This window comes from Pempheris klunzingeri, chromosome 20, assembly GCF_042242105.1.
Source record: "Pempheris klunzingeri isolate RE-2024b chromosome 20, fPemKlu1.hap1, whole genome shotgun sequence".
NCBI classification, from domain to species: domain Eukaryota; kingdom Metazoa; phylum Chordata; class Actinopteri; order Acropomatiformes; family Pempheridae; genus Pempheris; species Pempheris klunzingeri.
In genome coordinates, this window is record NC_092031.1 from 2,851,729 (window position 1) to 2,874,683 (window position 22,955).

At 41.6% G+C, this 22,955-nt stretch overlaps 2 protein-coding genes across 2 annotated transcripts; both read left to right on the top strand.

Moving 5' to 3' along the window:
• The first annotated feature begins 1,297 nt into the window (after window positions 1-1,297).
• On the top strand, window positions 1,298-8,575 carry ghrhr2 (growth hormone releasing hormone receptor 2). Its single transcript, XM_070852228.1, has 13 exons — window positions 1,298-1,351; window positions 1,536-1,653; window positions 1,738-1,845; window positions 2,991-3,100; window positions 3,235-3,332; window positions 3,436-3,568; window positions 4,116-4,269; window positions 4,344-4,404; window positions 5,200-5,266; window positions 7,668-7,759; window positions 7,854-7,983; window positions 8,348-8,389; window positions 8,483-8,575. Exons 1-13 carry the CDS (start codon window positions 1,298-1,300, stop codon window positions 8,573-8,575), a joined length of 1,260 nt encoding a protein of 419 aa, XP_070708329.1.
• A 1,695-nt stretch (window positions 8,576-10,270) lies between these two features.
• LOC139219642 (S-adenosylmethionine synthase-like) lies at window positions 10,271-22,506 on the top strand. Its single transcript, XM_070851572.1, has 9 exons — window positions 10,271-10,512; window positions 13,011-13,088; window positions 14,868-14,990; window positions 15,071-15,183; window positions 16,382-16,525; window positions 18,401-18,619; window positions 19,209-19,391; window positions 20,125-20,258; window positions 20,350-22,506. The coding sequence occupies exons 1-9, from the start codon at window positions 10,422-10,424 to the stop codon at window positions 20,450-20,452; spliced, it is 1,188 nt and encodes a 395-aa protein (XP_070707673.1). The 5' UTR covers window positions 10,271-10,421; the 3' UTR covers window positions 20,453-22,506.
• Window positions 22,507-22,955: the final 449 nt, after the last annotated feature.

Genomic DNA, 22,955 nt, shown 5'->3' on the forward strand with positions numbered 1-22,955 from the left:
ATACAGAGACTGGAAGAGTCACAGAAAGGAGAGGAGTGGACGTCCTTTGGCCACGTCCCAATTTATTGAGACACTGAAAATGTTTTGTTGTGGTATACCTACCACTGTTGGTAGATTTTCTTTCAATAAATTGTTTAAGATGAATAAAATCACCATTGCATGCTGATACTTAAATGCCCTACTTTCATAATATAATATCACTGTAGCATTCACTTTTTACATTTTCCATAGATTTCACCTGAAAGTCAAATATCCCTAACTTTTTGTGAACCCTATATATTTACAATATGAAAATCAGGCTGACAGGTAACCAGTGAAGGGCACTTTGTCCCAGAGACCAGATTTACTGGGGGGTTACTGATGAGTTTGTCTCTGATATATATATATATATATATAATGATGCCCAACATGGAAAAATATTCAAGTGCAACAGAAGTACCTGAAGAACAAACATGGAGTGGAACACCAGAGGGAGACATTGCAGCAGTAACGTCTCCTTTTAACTCACCGATGGATTAAATCAGCTTCTCTTTTTAAATATTAACAACACAGGAACATATCATCAGCACAAATAGTCCCAGTTTGAGATGCATTTTGTCCAAACTTTGTCTGTGATGTTTGAACAGGACAAATATTAATATTACTGAATATTTTAGAATTATTTTAAGTCCTCAAATTTCTTGTTTCTTCATAATTTGAGAAAGATGTTTCACTGTGAGGGTCAAACATTATAAAAGAGATTAAAGACTCTTAAAGTATCTTGACATGATATAAACTTACACTAATACATACTGTAGTACCACTGCAGGCTTCCTCCCTTTGTTCACCTTGTTTGACTTTCACAGCAGGTTTTGTTTTTCACTTGAATATTACATGCTGGCTCCTGCTGTGGGAGGATTTGCCTTCAGTCCATTATGTAAACTATAATAAATAAAATAACTCCATTTGATGCGCATGTATGTTTAACGTTAAACCGACTTGTTTTGCTCTCAAACACTCCACACTGTGCAGCATTAATGATGCAGGGACGCACCTTGTTTTCCAGTTTTCCTCCGTCTGTGAAGTTGCCCAGGTGATCTTATCCTTTTATGACAGAAATCTTTGTTCAGTCATCTTGTGCTTCACATCAGTCCAGCTGCAAAAGGAGGCAGAGACAAATCCTGAGGAGGAAACGTTTTCAGATAGATAAAATTCAACATTTGGAATACAAACCTTAAACCTTCTGTTTGATCATCAGTCTCAGATACAGCAAAAAGGAACTGGACACTTAAGTTTCCACTTTTTAAAGACTGAAACCATGAACTTCAGTCTGACTGCTGCCGTTTACATCCTGATCATCACAAGATATTCGGTAAGTTATTGTAAACAATCCTATTTATGTGATTATCAGGACATTTTTAGTTTGCAAGTTTGGTAAAACTGTGGATTTTAGTCGTGCAGCAGGATGAGAAATGTGTTACATGTTTACTAAAAGGTGGACCGTACAGGTAAAGGAAATTAACCTGCATTAATCTTTGCTTTTCTGTATTTGTCAGGTTAGATCAACTCACCCAGAGTGTTCAATTGTTCTTCATCTACAAAAGAAAGAAGCCGAGTGTAAGATGAAGATCGCCGCCGCAGCATCTCCTCAGCCGACCAATAACACAGCTGCAGGTAAACGTTCCTCTGCATACAAATATATCAGATTAAAGCGTTAAGGAGACTCCATACAGTGTGTTGGCTTCTTTTGATCTGAAGGTTGTGTGATGCAGTGGGACGGGGTGAGCTGTTGGCCAGCTGCCTCTGAAGGAGAGATCGTCTCCGTCAGCTGTCCTCTGCTGCTGCTGAAGCCTGAGCCCCCTTCAGGTAAACACCATCACATCATCTGCATACAACCGTACGTCTCTAAATATGACTTTGTGGACGGGGGTCAGAAACTTTCCTCCTTCAGAGAGGTGAAACAAAGGTGTGTCTCTCCTCACCGGACACATTTCTGATGTGGAGATCATAGGAGCTCAGTGTCCTGATGCATTTTTATGGTCTTCGTTTAGCGTCATGGTTTTGACAACGTGAAATAGAGCGTAATTGCAGCTTTGATGGTGGTTGAGTTTAAGTGAGACTGTGGTCATTGAATTCATTTTGTGTCAAATTAAAAGTGATCCACAGTTTAGTCTTCTTCACTGACCTCTGGCTGAAAAAAAAAAAAACAGTGGATCAATCAAATGAGTGCATTTAAAGCCAAAAGATGCGACTGATCAGACTAAATTATCTGGATTTTTCAAACAAATTTTGGTTCAGCTTTAACGGCTCTCAACAGAAGAGACTTTCTACTACTTTAAAATATATTTCAGGTTTTAAAATCCTTCAGGTCTATCTTCTGACGCCTGATGCTGCTCTGTAGTAGGTTTGTTTTTCTTTCTCTCTGCTGTTCTCAGGTCTGTCTTCATCTCAGTGAGGTTTCCTGATTAAATAAAGGTTATATATAACCTCTGAGTGGTTGGCCCGCTGATTCATCAGTTCAATCAGCAGCATTATGACAGAAAACTGCAGCTTATTTGGTAATATGTTTGAATAAGGAGGACAAATTAACTTATACAGCGATAATATGTCCGCATTGTGTAAACAGCTCGTTATCTCGGCTCCAATTATTTCAGGTTTAATTTAACAATTAAAATGTTTTCTGTCAATTTTCTGTCCTTAAAGGGTTGAAAGCTTTATTTACAATATCAAGACCACACAGTGTTGTTGTTATTAAATATTCAGCCTCCTTTATGTTTTTTAGTTTTGTTATTTTTTAGCCTGAAACACCTCACTAATCTTCTCCAGTAACTGCACAGTGCTGGAGGAGCTCTGTGACTCTGAAATGTTGTTTAGCCTGAATATGACAAGAACACCTGCTGTTAAAATACTGTATCTGAACAACTTAATAACTCAAACTGACTCGACTGGACTTGTTTCTCAGGTTGGAGCTGCAGTTTGAACCTCTTCAGCTTCCTTTATTCTCTTCACAGTTCTGATCACGAGGAACTGCACGGAGCGAGGATGGACTGAACCAAGCTTACCATATTACAAAGCCTGTCACTATGACGCTGTGGAGGAAGATGAAGACATGCAGGAGGAGGTACGGTAGAAAGAAAAGGTTTACCGCCTCCTTCTGTGTTGGATTTCATCTAGTTTGAATATTTTCACCAGCAGGGAGCCACAGATTTACTTCCTCCTGCCTCTGATTGATCAATATTTCATGCTCTCCTCCAGAAACGCTACTTTGATGGCCTGAAGCTGATCTACAGCGTTGGGTACGGAGTGTCTCTGGCTGCTCTCCTCATCGCTGTCCTGGTTTTCTGCTGCTTCAGGTTGCTTTATTTTGACATAAAAAAAATGAGATGTTATAATTCATCACATGGATAAAACATCCGCTGTTGATATGTGCAACCATGCTGTCATATGTCTCCTCAGGCAGCTGCTCTGCACACGTAACTACATCCACCTCAACCTGTTCGTGACCTTCATCCTCAGGAGTCTCGCTGTGTTCATCAAAGATTCAGTGCTGTTTGCCGACAAAAGCTTGGATCACTGCACGGTGTCCACAGTAAGGCTCCCCTCCTGTCTGCAGCTCCTCCACACCTGGATGAGGGTCACCTGGTGCAGGACGGCTCAGTCAGTTCATCATTTATTCTCTGAGTTGTCAAAAAAAACAAAAAAGTGAAAAAACAGCCAATCATGACTTCTTGATATCGTCAGAAGAGAAACAGACCGAAACCCAAAGTTGGTCAAGTTATTCTGATATAAAGACACAGGGTCCCATTTGAGAAGCTGAAATCAGAGGAATCCAGATTATTTTTCTGTCGATTGACTAATTGATAAACCAACTGATCATTTCAGCTCTAAAACAACACAACTCAGTGTGTGTAACCACAATGCTTTGTAAAACCTGACCCCGATATACAGAATATCAATCAAACTTATAATTTCAAGCCCAATAACAAATGCTGCAAGTCTATTTTATATATTTAAAAAAGGACATGCTCAACTATTTACAAAAAATGTTCCTGTGATGTCTATAAGTCAAAAGCTTTAGTTTCTTGATCACAGTCATATTTCATACTTATATTGTCCCTTGTCGTTTGCCGTCTCAGCTCAGGTGCAAAGCAGCGGTGACGTTCTTCCACTTCTGTGTTCTGTCTAACTTCTCCTGGCTGCTGGTGGAGGGTCTGTACCTGCAGACGCTGCTGCTGCTCACCTTCACCCACACCGGGACGCTCTTCAGGATCTACGCCGCCCTCGGCTGGGGTAAGTTATGTGTTTAGATACGTTTCTGTCCTTTTTATTCACCTTTTATCTCTTCATCTTCTGATTTCTTTTAGGTTCCTCGCTAGTGACGGCTGTAATCTGGGCCCTGCTGAAAAAACAGCTTGATGATGAAGGGTGAGTAAAACCTCAATATGTGAGTCAGTAAGCAAATACAATATACACTACTCACTAAAAGTTAGGGATATTTGACTTTCAGGTGAAATATATGGAAAATGTAAAAAGTGAATGCTACAGTGATATTATATCATGAAAGTAGGGCATTTAAGTAGAAGCATGCACTGGTGATTTCTTCATTTTAAACAATTTATTGAAAGAAAATCTAACAACAGTGGTAGGTATACCACAACAAAGCATGTTCAGTGTCTCAATAAATTGGGATGTGGCCAAAGGACGTCCACTCCTCTCCTTTCTGTGACTCTTCCAGTCTCTGTATCACTGTTCCAACCTCCTGATGACACTCTGTGACCCTCTAAGCTCAGTGAACACCTCCGTCTGAGGACTTCCTGTTTGAAGCCTCCAGTGTTGAGGTGCTGCTGATCAACTGTTAGGTGTCGTCTTGGTCTCATGATGTCAGAATGTGAACAGCAGGATGAGGAGGACTGTTTAAATACCAATTCTAACTGAAGCAGGAAATGTATTGGTGGATTCATGGATCAAACCTGTTGTGAATGTTGCTGTTAAGCTTCTTGTTAGAAAACAGCAACTGGTGCCGAAAGTACTGAGACACTGAACAGTTGGACATGTGCATTCAAAGGTTTAGAGAAGGTCACATTAAGTTCACCTGGAAAGGTTAGAATGCATTTTAGGTTCAACCTGAAATTTCACCTGAGAGCTGAATATCCCTGACTTTTAGTGAGTAGTGGATATTATTTAATGCTGATGGGTGGTGATTTTTGTGTGTGTGTGCAGGTGTTGGGACAACCTGGAGAGCCGCTTGTGGTGGATAATAAAGATTCCCGTCCTGCTCTCCATCTTTGTAAGTTCTGCCTTCGTCCCTTCACCTTATTTTCCCCAAACAAGTTTCTGGGATCAGGTTCTTCCACCAACAGGTGATAAAACACAACTTTCTTTGCCGTTTTTCCTCAGTTGCTCGGACATAGTTCACAGAACAACTCTCCATTTTCTCACACACAATTTTAAACACCTCACACCCAGCAGTATCAACATGTATCCTCCAGGTCTAATTCAAACTCCCTAAGCCTCAGACAAGCTGCCAAAAACAGATGACATGACATGAGGTTACTTTTGTGTCAAAACAGAATATGCCTGATGCTCGTTCATGTGGGGATTCCTGAATCATTGGGTGTCTCTCTTAAGTAAAGGGTTTGGTCTTTGAGGTGCCATATAGATAAAGACTGAATATGCAAAACCTTCCTCACTGCAGTCAAAAACGTCAGAACTATTGACACTGAAGTGAATTGCAAGTAAAGATTTGTGAGCGACAGCGCTCCGTCCTCATTTACCAGATTCAGCTCAACAACAACAAACATTTGTTGTCCAGAACTTTCAGATTTGCTTTATTACATTTCTCATCACAAATCTATTGTAGTTGGAATAAAACACTTCTGACTGCAGAGTCAGTTTTGCTCTCAAACCTGTTCTGTTTTCATAATAAAGACACAAAGTCAAACTCTGCTACCAAAAAGTTTCAAACAGGTTTTCAGAGAAATTAATTGGGAACATTGTAAAATGACGTTGCAGAGACGAGCACTTACCTGCACACGTTGTCCAGCGTCTCTCATCCTCCTCCTGCGTTCCATCAGATTACTCCTCGTCATCCTCGTTCCTCTTCCTCTCTGTCGTCTCACAGCTCTGATGTTTTTAGGATCCACTCTTCCAAAGCACAAGGACAAACCTCCAGGCTCAGTTTACTGACCCTGACGCTCTGAACAATCGTTACTCTACACAGTGTTTCCACCTGTGTGAGTGTTAGCCGGCCTCCAGTCGTGATGAGCTGACTTAATTTCAGGATTCAAGATGTCTGTTGTCACTCTGGAGCAGCAAGAGGTATAAATCTAAAAAAATACTGTATGTAAAAGGTATATATATATATGTATCCTATAAATATGAGAATATAAAAAAAGTCTAGCATCACATATGAAATTAAATTAAAGGAGTTTATAGTCAGTGGAGGTGCTCACACATTCAGTGGTTGGATATTTCACAAAAATAATGATTTATGGCACAAACTCCTTGATAATATTGAACCCCAGTGTTCTCTAATGGAGCACTCTGTGCAGAGTGATATATGAAGGGATCTGTGTAGAGTTTTAACAAACATTTCAACAGATCTGCAGCGGGTGTGAAAGCAGGATTGTGTTTATAGTTAAAGGAAAGATCAGCCTGTCTTCAGATGGCTTCATGCTAAAGGAACGGCTCAACATTTTGGGAAATCACCTTTTTCACTTTCATGCAGAGAATTAGATGAGAGGACTGATTCACCCTCATGTCTGAGCTAAATATGAAGCCACAGCCAGTCAGATTAGCAGAGATTTTACTGAAGGACAGGCAGAGTGATGTACAGCCTGCTCCAGGAGTCAAACATCCAAGAGGCAACACCAACAGACCAGTTGGACACGAAGCAAACAGGAGCACAAGTACTGAGGGATAATGAGCTAACCAGCAACAGGTGTGTGTCAGGCTGGCAGCTGATTGGTGGACAGACGGGACAGGGGGGCGTGTCAGTGGGTGTAGACGGTGTGATGGCGGGAAAAGCTGCCAGGTGCTGATTGGAGGATGAGCGGAGGTGTGTGTGGGAGGGTGGAGATCAGGAGAGCAGTGTCCATCACACACAGAGAGGAAACACCTCGTCTGGCTCCGTCCAAACGAACCAAACACTGAAATTAGGAGTGAAAAAGCATTTTAGTGAACTGAAACGAGAATTAAAACTAGACTTTAGGAAAAAAATGAACCGGAAATGATAGTGTGTGCTTACAAAACTAACTGAAATAAAATAAAAATACACAGGAAATTAGTTTTTCTGGCCAAATCTGTCGGTTTAAACAACCTGAGCAGACGTTGGAGTCAGCTGCCTTCAAGTGTTTGTATTGTAAAACCAAGTCTAAACTTCTTAAATCCCCTTAAACTATCTCCTTAAATCTGCCCCCTCTTATTATGGTCTGTACTTGCACTTCCACTATGTTAGTTTCCTCTTAGCGTCTTACTTTGTCTTAAGGACACTTTGACATGGGCGACCTGCTCTTCCTCTGAGCCACAGCTGCTCTTTGTGTTAATAGTAATAATAGAAAATAGAAACTAATTAAAATAAACATTATTTAAACAATAAAAGCTAAACTGAAAGTTTCAGTCTGGGAATTTAAGGGATTTGTTAGAAATAAGAGAAACAGAGAGAATCTAAGATGCCATGTGGTCCACAGATAAACTTTGTGATCTTCCTGAACGTCAGCAGGATCATCGTGCAGAAGACAAAGGCCACACATGTGAACCAAAGTGAGGCACAGCTCTACAGGTGAGACCCACCTGTCCTCTCGTTGTTCTCTCACCTCCTCAGGTTTGTCTCCCCCCTCCTCCTCACCCCTCTGACCGTCTGCTGCCCTCTGCAGGACGCTCGTCCGCTCCGCTCTGCTCCTCATCCCTCTGCTCGGCGTCCACTACGTGGTGTTCGGCCTGTTCCCAGAACATGTCGGCGTGGGGCCTCGACTCTACTTTGAATTAGTTTTAGGCTCCTTCCAGGTATCCGATCTGTCACTGCACTCATCCAAAAGATGGATAAGTGGGTTAGTTAACTGGTTAAGGTCCTAAACAAGTGCAGCTGTATGCTGAAACACCTGAATGTGGTTGATATAGGTTGTGTTTGTTTGTAAAAGATATTTAATCTTCTAAAAATGCAGGAAGAAAGTGACATGTTTCTTATATATCTCAGAGGAAATCAGTAAATCCTCACATTTGAGCAGCTGGAATCAGCAAATATTTGGCTTTTAATGGCTTTTTTGCTTCATGAATGACCAAAACTATTAAACAATATTCAGAGTAGCTGCAGATTCATGTTCGGCCTCGTGCAGGACTTGTCTAACGTGGATTTTTCTCGTCACAAAAGGGTTTTGTTGTCGCTCTGCTGTACTGCTTTCTAAACGGAGAGGTAAGTTGAGATTTCACAGTAAAGTGCAGCTTCATCTGCGTCACGTTTATCAACATCAACATTAATCATTTTATAATCATTATTGTGTTTCAGGTGCAAAAGGAAATCCAGAGGACGGTGAGAAGATGTTGGCCTGAGGCTAAAACTAACGCCATCAATCTCCCAACACAAGAATACGTCCCCTGAACAGTTTATTCTCTTTCCTGATCTTCACTTAAACACTTGGAGGAAGTTTAGTTATTAGAAGTTACCTAAAACTAATTTTCGTTATTTTATTTATTTGTTTACATCATCCTACTTTACTCACAGACTCACTGCTGCCATGTGGAAACATCGTAGGATTGTTAGTTTGTTAACAGTGTTGATGTACGTCTGAATATCACCATTAAATAATAATAATAATAAAAAACATGATACAAGTAGTAAATATGTACAGGTGTTATTATATACATGAGGTAGATGGATGGACACAGTTTATGTTTGTATTTTTTGTTAAAACCACATTAAAAGGTCATTTTTTCTTTATACACATGAAAAAAAATAGCTGCTAAACTCTTTCATGTCACAAAGCTGCTTGTTCTGGAAAATTAATGACAAACTGTTCAAATAAATTAAGGATTTTAACTAATTAGTCGTGTGAAATGTCCCAATTAAAGGTCTTTTCAGTGAGTCTCTGATCTGTGCTGTAGGATCAGTGCTCCTGCCTCAGGTTGACATCTAGTGGACTGAACAACATAATACAGCTCGGTCCTCACAACAACACCACAAACTGAGCTGTGCTGCAGCGAAGGAGCTCACAAATGTCACATGACGCTCATATACTGTAAATATACTGTAAATATACTAAAATACAGACAAATCATAGCTGCAGAGAAGCGAATTAGTCAACTTGAAGCTCAAACAACAGACCTCAAACAGACACGGCAGCAGATAACAGTCATGCAGTTCCAGCTCCAGCGGTTCAAGCCCACGACTCATCTTTTGCTTCTTTTCTGAAGTGTTAAGAAAAGCTCTGCTAAAGTAACTCACCTATTAATCCCAGCTTGTTATAGACATTATTGTTGCAGCATTATTGTGCACTTGATGCCTGTTTCTGTTTAAATCTGCACAGATTTTCATCCTAAACTTCCAGCTTTTTCCCCACTGACAGCTGATTCCTTACTTATGACATATTCTTCTTTAACTCAGGAGGATCTTTGCCTCTTTCTGCCTCTTGATTTCTCAGTCTGGTTGAACCATTCTTCTGATTTCTCTAAAAATCTGTAATCAACACTAGTTTCTCCCTCAGAAAAAGGGATTTTCTGACTGCACCCAGCCACGTGGCAGGTGTGCTAAACAGCTGCAGCTGAATACAAACACAGTTTTATTGTTAATTAACATCAATAAATGTTACAGGTGACTCGAGCGTCTGCATCGGTTCACGTCTGAGCTGTGACTTGTGCAGTGGGAGCGTCCCGTTGGCAGACAGCTCTCTGTGTACACAGCCACAGACGCCCCATCAGAGACCTCAGGGGCCCCCAGGTACAAAGAAACAAAGAGCAGGCATGAATGCATCGGTGGAGGAGCTTCAAAGTGAGCGTCTGATGAAATGAACGCTCGGCCGTCTGACGGCTTTCAGAGGCATCTGAGTTTGATGAGTCCAGTTTCTGACAAAGTGGGAACTTTCAGCTCAGGAGGAGTTCAGAAAAAGTGTCTCCAAGAAGAGGATGGGAAAAAAAATAGGAATCCCACCCTCCCCTTTCTCGCCTCTGAATGGTCTAACCCACTGGTTCACATGGCACCCTCCCCCCATGAGTGTGTGTGTGTGTGTGCATGAGTGTATGTTGTCTTTGCCTTATATAGCGCAGAGTTATCCACAGCACTGCCTTGGGGACTGTGAGATTAGACTGCAGCCAAAGCCTGCCACACAATCTGCCCGTCTTTGTCATCCTGTTTTGATAAGAAACACAAGGACGCTGCTCGACCAGCTTCTCTGCTCCACACTCATCACCTCTGCCGTCTCTGTCCGGTTTGCAGCTCTGAGAGGGACAAAATGAATGGAACAGTGGATGGGAACTACGACCACGCTCCCCATGACGGGTCCTTCATGTTTACCTCCGAGTCTGTGGGAGAGGGGCATCCTGGTGAGTAGAGGACTCCCTCCACATGCAGCTGCTGCACACTGGGGTCAAGGAGTAGTGGTTATCATGTGTTAAACACTTTTATGTTTGACTGATCATTGATGACTTTGAGGAATGTGCAGAATCCTGTGCGCTGCATGGAGGCAGTGTACCAGAAAAAGTAGTTGGGGAGCTCCACAGCACTGATTTATAGCAGAACTTCTATTTTTGGGTGCAATTGTGAAGCATTTAGAGCATGAATCTTGTGCTATATGGATGTGAAATTAATCTTTTTATGATGTTTGCTCATTTTGAAACATGCTTCAGTGCATTATCGAGGAGAAAACCTGCGGCTTCAACAAAAATCATTTGGTTTAGCTTACAAAAATGCGCCTTAGCTGAATAAGTTAAGATTAAGTCAACTTAAAGTTTTGTTCTCTGGACTTAATTCGTTAAAAAAAAAAAAAAAGAAAATAAAGTTTGATATGAGGTTGAATCAACAACGGCTCAGTCCAACAGGATAGGCCTTTTTCCAACAACACATATGACCCGCTTCTTCGTTGTCACGGCAACAATAACATAAACATGCGGTTAACATTGAGAAACTGTCTCGGCCTGGTTAGGTTTAGGCAACAAGAATACTTGGTTAGGTGAAGGAAAAGATCACGGTTTGGCTCACAAAAGTTACGTTACGTTTACTTACATATGAAACTTAAACTTTTGGTTTTACACAGGACACAAACTGTGATATGTAGATATAACAGTCCTGTGTTTGAACAATCCATCGCCCTTTACACCTTTGCTACCCTCATAATTACTTCGACCACTAGAGGTCGCCGCTTAACAATAAACGTAAATATGGATCGTAATGAGATTTTCGGCTTTTATCCGTTACCAAACTAACTGCCAGTCTGTCACATAAATGGAAACGCTACAACTTGAAGAGTGAAACAAACTCACCGGAGCTCTGAAAGTTTAGCTTCAGGTGGAGACTGAAGGATGTAAGTTTCATCCTTTAGGTTTTACTGAAGCTGTTTGCTCTCACAGATCTGAGTGAACAGCCCCTCGTCAAATATAATATAAGAATAAGAAGAATTAGAGGCAAATAGAAAAGTTTAGAGCTTCTATTTTATAGAACTGGGGGGTTGTTCCAGGTATGTGGTGCATTCAGGGTTCACCAAGTTAAATTAAAGACTTTTTATGACCTTTTTAATACAATAAAAAAAGGCATTTTAATACATGTATGTCAATTTACACTGTATGACCAAGAATTATTTATTATTGTATCGCTTCTTCAGTGCTTCTCAGCAATATGAATAAGAATTAGAATAAGAATAAGGGTATAAAATGGATGGATTAACCCTTTAAGAATGACTGATTCATTTAAATTAAGTTTCTTCAACACTTTCCTGCAGCAAAAATCTAGTGACACCCGAATCCCACTGTGAGTTTGTAGGTGTGAGACGTCTCCTAACTGAGACATTACTGTCTGCTGCAGACAGGAGGAAATATTTAAGACTTGTTGCCAACACGTCTCATGTGATTTTATTGCTCTGCATGATGTGCAGACATCATACAGGTGCAACAAGCGATTATTTTTGTTATCAGTTAATCTGCAGATCTGACAAATGTTGGAAAAATGTTAAATATTACTAAAAAAATCTAATGACAACTGGGCTGAGATCCAGGTGACATCTTGAAATGACTTGTTTTGTCCAAAAACCCGAAAATCCTCACATTTGAGCTGAGAAACTAAGCTGCTGATTATTTTTCCAAACTTTATTATTTTCAGCTCTTCTGACACACATAATAAAGACATTGTTTGCACGATACACAGGTGGTCACATTTCCCCAGGTGAGCTCTCCTGTGGTTTAAGAGACGCTCAAGATGGTCCGATATCACAGAGTAAAAAAAAAAAAAAGTCCTGTATTAAAAATCTTACTGATGCAACAAAATATTTGCTTAAAATATTTCAGCTTGTTTTAAATTTAAGAATCAGCCGGTTTATAAAATGTGTGTGTGGCCTGAAACAGTTAAGTGCATCAAAATTATGGAAAATTAATCTTGATTTTGGAAAATATTTGAAAAATAAGTTGATTTGCATTGATAATTGGTTGCAATTGCTGATTTATTGATTATCTGAAGGACTCAGCAGTTACAGACTAAAATCTGTTGACCAGAAGGAGATTTTATGCATCAGATTGTGATATTTTTTTACATCTTAATCTGCAATGTGAGAGTAAATTTCATCAGTAGTTGATGACAGAGTGGTGGTGCTTTGATGACCTGATGAGGTTTGCGGTGCACCGTGTCACCCCTGGCATTCATTCACCAAGCCGAGGCTATTCATAGAGCCGCAGCTCCTAATAGGAGCGATGTGTAGTACCCTGATGGAGCGGTGAAATCTGATGTCTTCAGGCTCTGCCCAGACGAGGAATGTGACAGCAGAAGGTCGCACGAGGAAACAACCCGACACACACAGTGATGCAGATAGTGATGCGTTTAAGTCCTGTTTTTACAGATAAGATATGTGACCAGATCAGTGATGCTGTGCTGGATGCTCACCTGAGGCAGGACCCGGATGCCAAAGTGGCCTGTGGTGAGTAACAGCGAGCTTCTCTCCAGTGGGAAATACTAACAACACCAATAAGAGTGAACTGTATTGTACTTTCTATTTGTACCCTCAAATACCTGGGTGTTCACCTCAACAACAAACTGGACTGGTCTCACAACACAGACGTCCTGTACAAGAAGGGCCAAAGTCGTCTCCACCTGCTGAGGAGACTGAGGTCCTTTGGAGTGTGCAGGACTCTGCTCAGGACTTTTTATGACTCTGTGGTGGCGTCTGCAGTCCTCTATGCAGTGGTCTGCTGGGGAGGAGGGAGCACAGAGAGGGACAGAAAGAGACTGAACAGGCTGGTCAGGAGGGCCGCTTCTGTCCTGGACTGCTCCCTGGACTCCATAGAGGAGGTGGGTGAGAGGAGGACACTAACAAAACTCAAGTCCATCATGGACAACCCCTCTCACCCCCTGCATGAGACTGTGGGGGCCCTCAGCAGCTCTTTCAGCAGCAGGCTGAGGCACCCAGCCTGCAAGAAGGAACGCTACCGCAGGTCATTTCTCCCATCAGCCATCAGACTCTTTAACACCAGCATCACTGGCTGATGTTAATATACTGCCTACCATCCATGCCATTCCATTCCTGTAAATATCCTATGGTGTAAATATTTATTTCATTTCATCACAATCCATATATTTATATCTATATTTATATTTATATTTATATTTATATTTGCTATTTTTTGTCTTTTCTATTGCTTTGTTTCTTTCACTGTCCCTGTTTATATTGTTGCTGCTGTAACAAGAAAATTTCCCCCTATGGGGGATAAAATAAAGAAGTCTAAAGTCTAAAGTCTCAGCCTATTTAGGAGCCACAGCGTCTGAGGGGAAGAAAGTTTAATACACTGACATGAAAGAAAAGCTGACTACAAAAATAAAAAAGACTTGATGCCTTTATGTCAGATCTTTTGAAGTCCTTTAGGATGCTGTCAGTCAGGAGCACTTTTCACAACTTTTCTGCAGAGCCCTAAAAATGTCTGTAAGCTTGTGATTAATGGAATTGAAAGAAGAATGCAAGACAAAAGGGGTTCGAGTGTTCGCCCTTCGTTTGTGAATTCAAAGTTCTGTCACACTTTTTGAGCTCAAAGGGGAACTCCATTTCAAACATCTCAGTCTGTTTAAAGGTGTCGGGGAGCACTGCTACATACATGTAAATAAACTTGTTTGAGGCCTAAGTTGCCTCAAGTGACATCATGTGAGTCAGTGGGCCCAAAAAGACTTCTGTCCATGGACTGATATTGTGAAATATGCCGATATTTTTCACAGCTCCCATGAAACCATCAGAATTTGATCCATTCAGACGATTACATCATTTTATATCCCTGTTCAAGTTAGCGGAGGGCTAAGCTGAACTTAGCTGGCTTAGTGGGCCTGAGACGCTAGTACGCCACGCTCTATGGACCCCACAGTACCTGAATATCCAGGTAATCATATACGCAGGAAGGCCACTGAGCAACGTTCATCGTAATGAACGAACCTCTGCCTCCAACGCTGTATCCAGGTCAATTTACACATCCGTTAGCTACAGGCTCAAGGCTACATTAGCTGCTACTAGCTGCTACTGTTGCATTGTGGGTAATGTAGGCCAGGTTTTGTCAAGCGAGGGAGTCATACTGGGACTCCACCACCACTGTGCAAGCAACCATTCTTGTGATGTATAGAACTGAAAACAGAAAACATGTTTCTTACTAAACTAAACTCGTCCACCACCTCACGCCGTGTGTCAGGGTGTGACGCCCTCTAATGTGTGTTGAAACAGAGACGGTGTGTAAGACTGGCATGGTGCTGCTCTGTGGTGAGATCACGTCCCGCGCCAACGTGGACTACCAGAAGGTGGTGAGAGAGACCATACGAGACATCGGTTATGACAACTCGGACAAAGGTGAGCTCACATCTCTGCACCTGTATCATTTCTTCTGTTCATTCATGAGTGGAAACATCTCATCGTCTCCGTCCGTCCAGGCTTCGATTATAAGACCTGTAACGTGCTGGTGGCCCTCGAGCAGCAGTCCCCTGATATCGCACAGGGAGTCCACATTGATCGTCTGGAGAATGACATTGGAGCTGGAGACCAGGTCAGATGGAGCGACACAACAGGGGAACTAATACTGTCAGCTTTATTTTAGAGAATTTGTGGCCATAAAATCGTGTTGATATGAAAGATCCCATATTCTGCTCATTTGCAGGTCTATTCTTGTATTTTGAGGTCTTACTAGAACAGGTTTAGATGGTTTAAATAAAAAAAGCAGCTGTTTTCAGCCTCTGTCTGAAGGTGTCAGGAGGTTTTCAGTGGGACAGTCGGCCTGACGAAGGGCTGGAGGAGTCATGTGATCACCCTGATGAGCTCATAAGGGGAGCCGAATCTAAACAGAGCGTTTTCACACGTTTACTGAGAGGAGGGTCTTTACTCAGAGTGTACAGGGTCTGTACACATGAAAGACATTAAAATTAGCATTTTGTATAATATGGGGCCTTTAAAAGAAACATTTGACGTGACTGAAACTCAAAGAATTAATTATCAACTTAAAGGTGCATAGCAACAACCACATGTCTAGTCAGTTACTGAACACTATCAAAAATATGCAAACATATAACACTATGAAATACAACTGTTGTCCTATATACAACAAAAATGTTGGGGAAGTAAATTTTACTTGAGCAAAAGCCAAACCCAATGTGGAAATGCTCAAGAACTAGTAAAAGTCCTGCATTTAATACTTCAATTAAGTACAGAGAGTTAAAGTACACTATAAGTAGATTGGCTCATTTCAGATTGAAATTATTGGATTATAATTAGTGATGTCTGTGGGGGGGTGATAGTCATGAACAGCAGAAGGATAAAGGACCCAAATGCAGAAGCAGGCAGAGGCTGGTCTGGAAACAAAATTTGGCAAAAATGGTGCAGGTACAAACCAGGAGGAACAGAAACCAGAAGAAACACTGACAAAGAACAAAGAACAAAGGACGAGGGCAGGTATGTAAAGGAAGGCTGACAAAGGGAGTGATGACAGGTGAAGCAAACAAGGAGCAGGTGCAGCCAATCACAAGGAAAAAGACAAGACTACTACAAAATAAAACAGGAAGCAGTGACTTAAACTGAACACACAGAAGGGAACAACACAACCTCTGAGTTGTAGTGGAGCAGAATTAAAACTTAAAATGCAAAGTATCTCCAAACTGTGCTTCAGCAGAGTACTTGAATGTAAATGTACTTGGTTACACTCCACCTTAACTAACGTCACTCATTAGTCTGACCTCTCTCTGTGGGGACAGGGCCTGATGTTTGGATACGCCACAGACGAGACAGAGGAGTCCATGCCGCTCACCGTCGTCCTCGCCCACAAGCTCAACGCCAAGATGGCCGAACTGAGGCGTAACGGGACTGTGCCCTGGCTCCGCCCGGACTCCAAGACGCAGGTGGGATCCAGATACACGACCTGAAAATGTCCTGATATAGTTCATTGTGTTGTTCATCACATATTCATACAAACCACATGAGACACAAAGCTATAAATCCTCTGTGCATCACCAGCCAGCAGAACCCATCAGAGATCAATGACATTTTACTAAAAAGTAGGCGGCATCCTTATATCATCTTAAAATTAGCAGTAAAACATGAAAAATTAAATAATTAAATTAAATTAATTAATTAAATTCTGCTTCACTGGATTTGTTTGTCATGAGACAATGTGTCCGTAGGCGTTTCTTAATTAAACAACAGGAACAATTTGTGCTGAACATCATAAATATTAGACAATATTCACTTATTCTATTTTAGTTTAAGCTTTATTTTATCAGATCTCTTTTCCAGTGTGTCCCAGAGTGTGTGAGTCTGGTTTCAAAGCAGACTGCAGTTCATTCCAGTTAAAAGGTGCATTATTACCCTAAACCAGTTCTGGATAGTTATTAGATTTAAATACTATTTAAATTAGAGCAGAGCTTTATAAATGAGATGGTAAATTCTTCTCGACTGTAATGAAATCCATCCAAACTAACCTGTGACCACTGAATCATTTAAAACAAAGACTTTGCCTCGATAGTCCAGTGATGAACATGTAAAATATCCCAATTAAAGATCTTTCCAGTGAGCCAGAGGTAAACTCATGAAGTTCAACCCCCAATTACAATGTGCACAGGACTCCTACAGGTCTATTGGTCTCAATCCCAACACTGTATGAATGAACTAAAACACTAACACGCTTCTTGAAAGGCATCCTCGATATCTATATTGGTTGGTTTATACACACATGCTGTAAACCATGAAGACACTTTGATTCAGTCATCTTCTAATTCAAGTTAAGCCAGTGGCTCTGGCTGTGTTTATAGTTAGCCACTACTCGGTGGGACGGTGATCGTGACCCCCAGAATGTGCTTACCAACCAGAGCACGCTGGTATGCAACATCTGAGCTGGGTGACGCCTTTTCTAACAACCCCCACACTCATATACATGCACAGTGCCATGCCAGTGCATGTTTCGTATCGTACTGGTCCTTTGAGCTCAGTGCACACGTGGCGCTAATAAGGTTTGGGTTGGTTTGTCGATAGAGGCTTTTAGAGGAGACATAATCTGGTTCAAACTAATATTGGGGCTCCTACTATACAATGTTTAGGATATATCATACTTCGCCTCTCTCTAAGCGCTCCGTTTTAGCTCCTGTCTCTTTAAGGACCCCCCTCCCGGATGGCCCAGTCTGCTCTGATTGGTCAGCTCTCTAAAGTCCGAGCAGGCACCGCCCACCAACTCCAAAGGGGAGCCACGTTAGCCGAGCTAATGCTAACGCCACGTTCAACACACTAAGCTGCCAAATAAACAATAAAGCAACATAAAACTCACCAAAACTTACAGCTTTAGGTCTGACGGTCGGTATCGATCCATCCTGGAGCTCGAGGTCGCTATGAGGACATATAAATCACATTTTCATCTAAAATAAGTTAAATCTGCAGGAGTCTTCTTCACCTCCTCAGACGGTTGGAGGACATGAAGGGTATTTGGGTCTTTGCAGCCAACAGCAGAACAATCTGCCGCTTCGCTCGTACCTTCAACATCTTACCACTAGAGCTAGCGTTAGCCACATAGCAATGGGGGACGGGGATTCAGGTTTTCAGTGGGCGGGACTGTCAAAAAGGGAGAATGGTCTTTTGTCAGAGTTTGATGGTCTCTAGACACACCAGCAACACATGAAAGTTTTTATATAATATGTCCCCTTTAACACATAACACCATAATGTGGTGTAACATATACAGTTAAAGTGCCAGAACCTCTCCTCCACCCTCCGTCTGCTCCCCTCCAGGTGACGGTTCACTACACCCAAGAGAGCGGAGCTGTGATCCCCAAGAGGGTTCACACTGTGGTGATCTCCGTGCAGCACGACGACTACGTGAGCCTGGAGGAGCAGAAGCAGGTCCTGAAGGAGAAGGTCATCAAGGTCGTGGTCCCCTCCAGGTACCTGGACGAGAACACCATCTATCACCTGCAGCCCAGCGGGCGGTTTGTGATCGGCGGGCCACAGGTGAGGTGATCTTCTTTCATGCTCAGGCTGTCTGAAGGATCTCTGCCAAGTTTTTATCATGACTATGTGGACTTTTTTCCAAAAAGTAGGTGAAGTTGTGAATGAAATCCCGACTCTGCCAGACTGACTGAAACTAAACTACTATTTTGATAATTGATTGTTTAAATAATTGTATCAAGAAAAAAACCTCAAACACTTTTTCATTTTCAGCTCCTCAAACACATTTTCTCTGTTTTATGTCAATGTAAAGTTGTTTTTCCGGGGACAAAACAAGCATGTGGATCCTTTTGAAATCATAATTAGCACCTGTCACTATTTACTTCACTATAATCAGTGGATAAAGAGAATAACTGTAAACTGCAGCTCATGTCTAAACATCTGTGCAGAGTTTTTTTCCAACAAAACATGCAGAACATTTTAATGGCAGAATCAAACGAGCTGTAACAGAATCCAATATGTTAATCTTAGTGTTCATGCATGTTGTTATTTATCCTTAACTTAATTAGTACCTGAGTACATGTACAACATTAATATCAAACATCCACGATGGCTCTGGGAAAAGAAAAGAATCTTTTTGTGTGTTCGTCAGGGTGACGCTGGAGTGACGGGCAGGAAGATCATCGTCGACACATATGGAGGTTGGGGGGCCCACGGGGGCGGGGCCTTCTCTGGGAAAGACTACACCAAGGTGGACCGCTCGGCCGCCTACGCCGCCCGCTGGGTGGCAAAGTCTCTGGTGAAGGCCAAACTGTGCAGGAGGGTGCTGGTGCAGGTGGGATCGCTTAACGGCTAAATCCTTGTAACACATACAAAGCATCTGTGATGTTTGCTGTGGATCATCTTTCACGGGTTTTTATGCTTTTCTTTCTACCTCGGCAGAATCCAGTCTTGTTTTTAAAGTGGCTCAGCATTAAGTTTGGAAGATCAAGTTGTGTTTGTTATATTTGCCTCTCATGCTTCAGCATTTTATCCTGATAAAACCAGGTTATCTCAAAGGATAACAGAGCAGAGTACACAATCACAGGAAGATGTTTCACTGTTGCTTTACCTCAAATCCTTGGCTGACATTATTTTAGCTACTTTGCTGAAATAAATATGACCTATTTACTCTAAGGCCAAAAGTATGTGGACAGTCCTGACCACTTTAAGACTGTAGCTAAAAGTCTTAGAGCGATAGTGTTCTTCTAGACCAAATCAACTTCTCTGGGATGAACTGGATTGCCGACTCATCTGGTGCTGGACCTCACTGATGCTCGTGTGGTTGAATGGGAGCAAAAACCTGCAGCCAGGTTCCAAAATCTGTTGAAAAGACCGAAATCAGAAGAGTAAAGGCTGTTATAGCGACAGGTTAATGCCTGTGGGTTTGGAGCAACATATAAAACAATCAGGAGTTCAATACATCCATAAAACCCAACCTTCAACCCTGGAGAAGCTCTGAAACTGATCTCTGCTGCAGCTGAAAATGAAACTCACGTCATCACTGCGTCTCGTGTCTGTATTCTCAGGTGGCGTACGCGATCGGAGTAGCCCACCCGCTGTCCATCTCCCTGTTCACTTACGGCTCCTCTCAGAAGAGCGAGCAGGACCTGCTGCAGATCGTCAATAAAAACTTTGACCTCAGACCCGGCGTCATCGTCAGGTCAGCGTCAAACTGAGCAATGTGCAATGTGATTGTTGTGGGAAATGTGTTTAACACCTGAGTTTATCTCCGTTTGTTGATTGTGCTGCAGAGATCTGGACCTGAAGAGACCAATCTACCAGAAGACGGCCTGCTACGGACACTTTGGCAGGAAGGAGTTCCCCTGGGAGGTCGCAAAGACACTTAACTTCTAGTTGTGAGTGTGTGTGTGAGTGTGTGTGTGTGTGTGTGTGTGTGTGTGTGTGGGCAGAGTGTCAGTGATGTATTGATAGCTGCCCTGTAACCGAGTAGGAGAAAGGCAGCTGGGATGGTATGTAGGGATGGGTGGGTGCAGATAACGTCTGGTGATTGGACGTTGGGAAGAGGTTTCATCTGGAATTTAAGCCTTTGAAGCCCCTCAACAGTAACCTGAAATACGAGTGAGCTATTTTTGTCCTATAGATACAGTGTACAGTCACGTGCCTGCAGTTTGTTTCACACCTAAACTGGTCGAGAGAGAGTCGCTGTTTGCAGCTATTTGGCTTTTCTGTCTAGAAATAAGTGAATGACCAAATTTAAAGGGAGGGCAGTCATGCGTATGTTTGCAGATTCACTTCAGAACCACTTTGATGTCTTAAGAAAAATCTATATTTTTGTTATTGTGGCCGGTGTTTTTATATGTTTACAACGATGCAAGCAGAGCATCTGCTGATTTTAGTGTTACTGAAACCTGCAGATGATCGACCCTGAGGCCTTTAAAGATCTTAAAGTGTTTTGTTTGTCAGCATTTCTTTCCCCAAGATCCATGTTCAAACTAAAGCTCTTGTTCCATTAGTTTTACATTAGTTAGCATTAATATGAATCTCTAAAACATGTGATGAAAGAGGGGGAAGATATACAGCAGATATCCCAAAGAAGGTTTAAATGTTAGCGACTCACAGGTTGTAAATCAGAGAGGATTTTTCCTGCATCCCAGCTTTTACACTGGAGATTTTCATTATTGTTATCTGTATTTTTATGTAATAGACAGCCGGCTGCTAGCGGAGTGTCGGCAGGTTTTAGTTGGACAATCTGAAGCCTTTAAAAGGTCTTAAAACTACAATATAAACTTTAAGTCTTTGTAGCTTTTAGAAGCCTTTATGTCTTTTCTGTCAGAAATCAACGCACAAACTCTTCTAAATACAACATACTGTACGTTCCCTTTACCCACGTCCAAGATCCATTACTGAAATAACTTTTATATTACTTGGTATGAACATGAATTGTGTCAGTAATAACTAAAATGGTAACTTCTGGTGTTACATGGGACACAAACAGGATTCACACAGGGTGTGTTTGATCGATCCGACCATCCCGACAGCTTCCCTACGTGGACTTTGTCGCTCTTTATACTACGTGACCTCACTACTAGAGGTCATTTATGGAAACACTGGTCGTTTTAACCTCCTTGGGTATGAGGACGGGCTGAAACAAAGACGATCCCAGAGCAGGGGGGAGTCACATTGGATGTCCCAAAGAAGTTTCAGAGGAAACCTGCATGCTTCCTAACATTTATGCCACACATTTGTGTTGTCAGTCTTCATGGATGATAGATAGCTGACTGCAAGCAGAGTGTCTGCAGGATTTAGTGCCACACTGGGCGATCTAAGGACTGAAAAGGTCTTATAGGAGCTCTCTGTGTTTTGTTTTTCAGTAAGAAATCAATGTACAAATCTGTATTCTAAGCATCCGATCACATTTTCTTCCACAGTCCACATGGTGAGATGAAACTGTCTTGTGAATTTTGAACAAATACAGTAGAGGTTCCAAAGATGTTTGAAATGTCAGCAGCTCATAACTTGGGATTTAGAGAAATCCTGATGCTTCCTAACATGTATTTTTAGATAATAGATAGACGGCTGCTCGCAGAATAGCTGCAGGTTTTAGTGTTTTAGTGAATAAAAAAGCCCTTAAAGATCTTAAAGTTATTACATTGGCTGCAGGCTGAAAGGCTCACGACTGGTTAGACTGTCATCAATGCACAAATCTGTTTTCTGAACGTACCTTCATATTTTCTGAGGAAACAGCTGTTTCTTTTCTATTTTTTGACCTGTGGACGTCTGCAAAGTAAATGTTAACGAGATGTGAGAACACAGAACACGACGTGTCCCAAAGACGTTTCAAAGAGTCAGAATGAGAGAAAAGCCTGTGCTCATACATACTGTGTCACATTAGTCCTGGAAAACTGTGTAAATATGATTTTTGAACAATTAAAACATTTTAACAAGAAGCGTTTCTTTTCTTTTTCCCCCCCAGAGGCTGCAAACATGAATAGCAACTACAAAACACGGAAATAATCTTTTTTTTCTATTTGTTTTAATAGTTTTGTTCTCTGAATACATTGTTTAACTTTATTTTCTTGGAAAAAGTAGTTCTGTATACGATCAAATACAGCTTGAAAATGTCCTCCGCATGGAATAGTTTGGTCCCATTAAACCTGTAAGGCTGCCATTACTGAGAAGAGCGGAAGTTATACACAACAGAACATACAACAGAGCTTATCTGTGCAATATGAGACAGCTACTTGGGTAATAATGTTTCTGTGTGCATCATAACTTGACGTACAAGATGAATTTTAAAAACATTAAAAAATATCCCACATAAGGCATTTTAGGGCAAAACCACAAATATTAACCCACATTAAAATGAAACAAATCATTCTTGGCACACAGTAACTTT

Excerpts from the sequence above, each read along its gene's own strand:
- ghrhr2 (XM_070852228.1), top strand. The coding sequence starts at position 1,298 with ATGAACTTCAGTCTGACTGCTGCCGTTTACATCCTGATCATCACAAGA. Across the intron at positions 5,267-7,667 it reads CCGTCCTGCTCTCCATCTTT|ATAAACTTTGTGATCTTCCT; the intron begins GTAAGTTCTGCC and ends TGTGGTCCACAG. Across the intron at positions 7,984-8,347 it reads TAGTTTTAGGCTCCTTCCAG|GGTTTTGTTGTCGCTCTGCT; the intron begins GTATCCGATCTG and ends TCGTCACAAAAG.
- LOC139219642 (XM_070851572.1), top strand. The coding sequence starts at position 10,422 with ATGAATGGAACAGTGGATGGGAACTACGACCACGCTCCCCATGACGGG. Across the intron at positions 13,089-14,867 it reads GGATGCCAAAGTGGCCTGTG|AGACGGTGTGTAAGACTGGC; the intron begins GTGAGTAACAGC and ends GTGTTGAAACAG. Across the intron at positions 15,184-16,381 it reads ACATTGGAGCTGGAGACCAG|GGCCTGATGTTTGGATACGC; the intron begins GTCAGATGGAGC and ends CTGTGGGGACAG.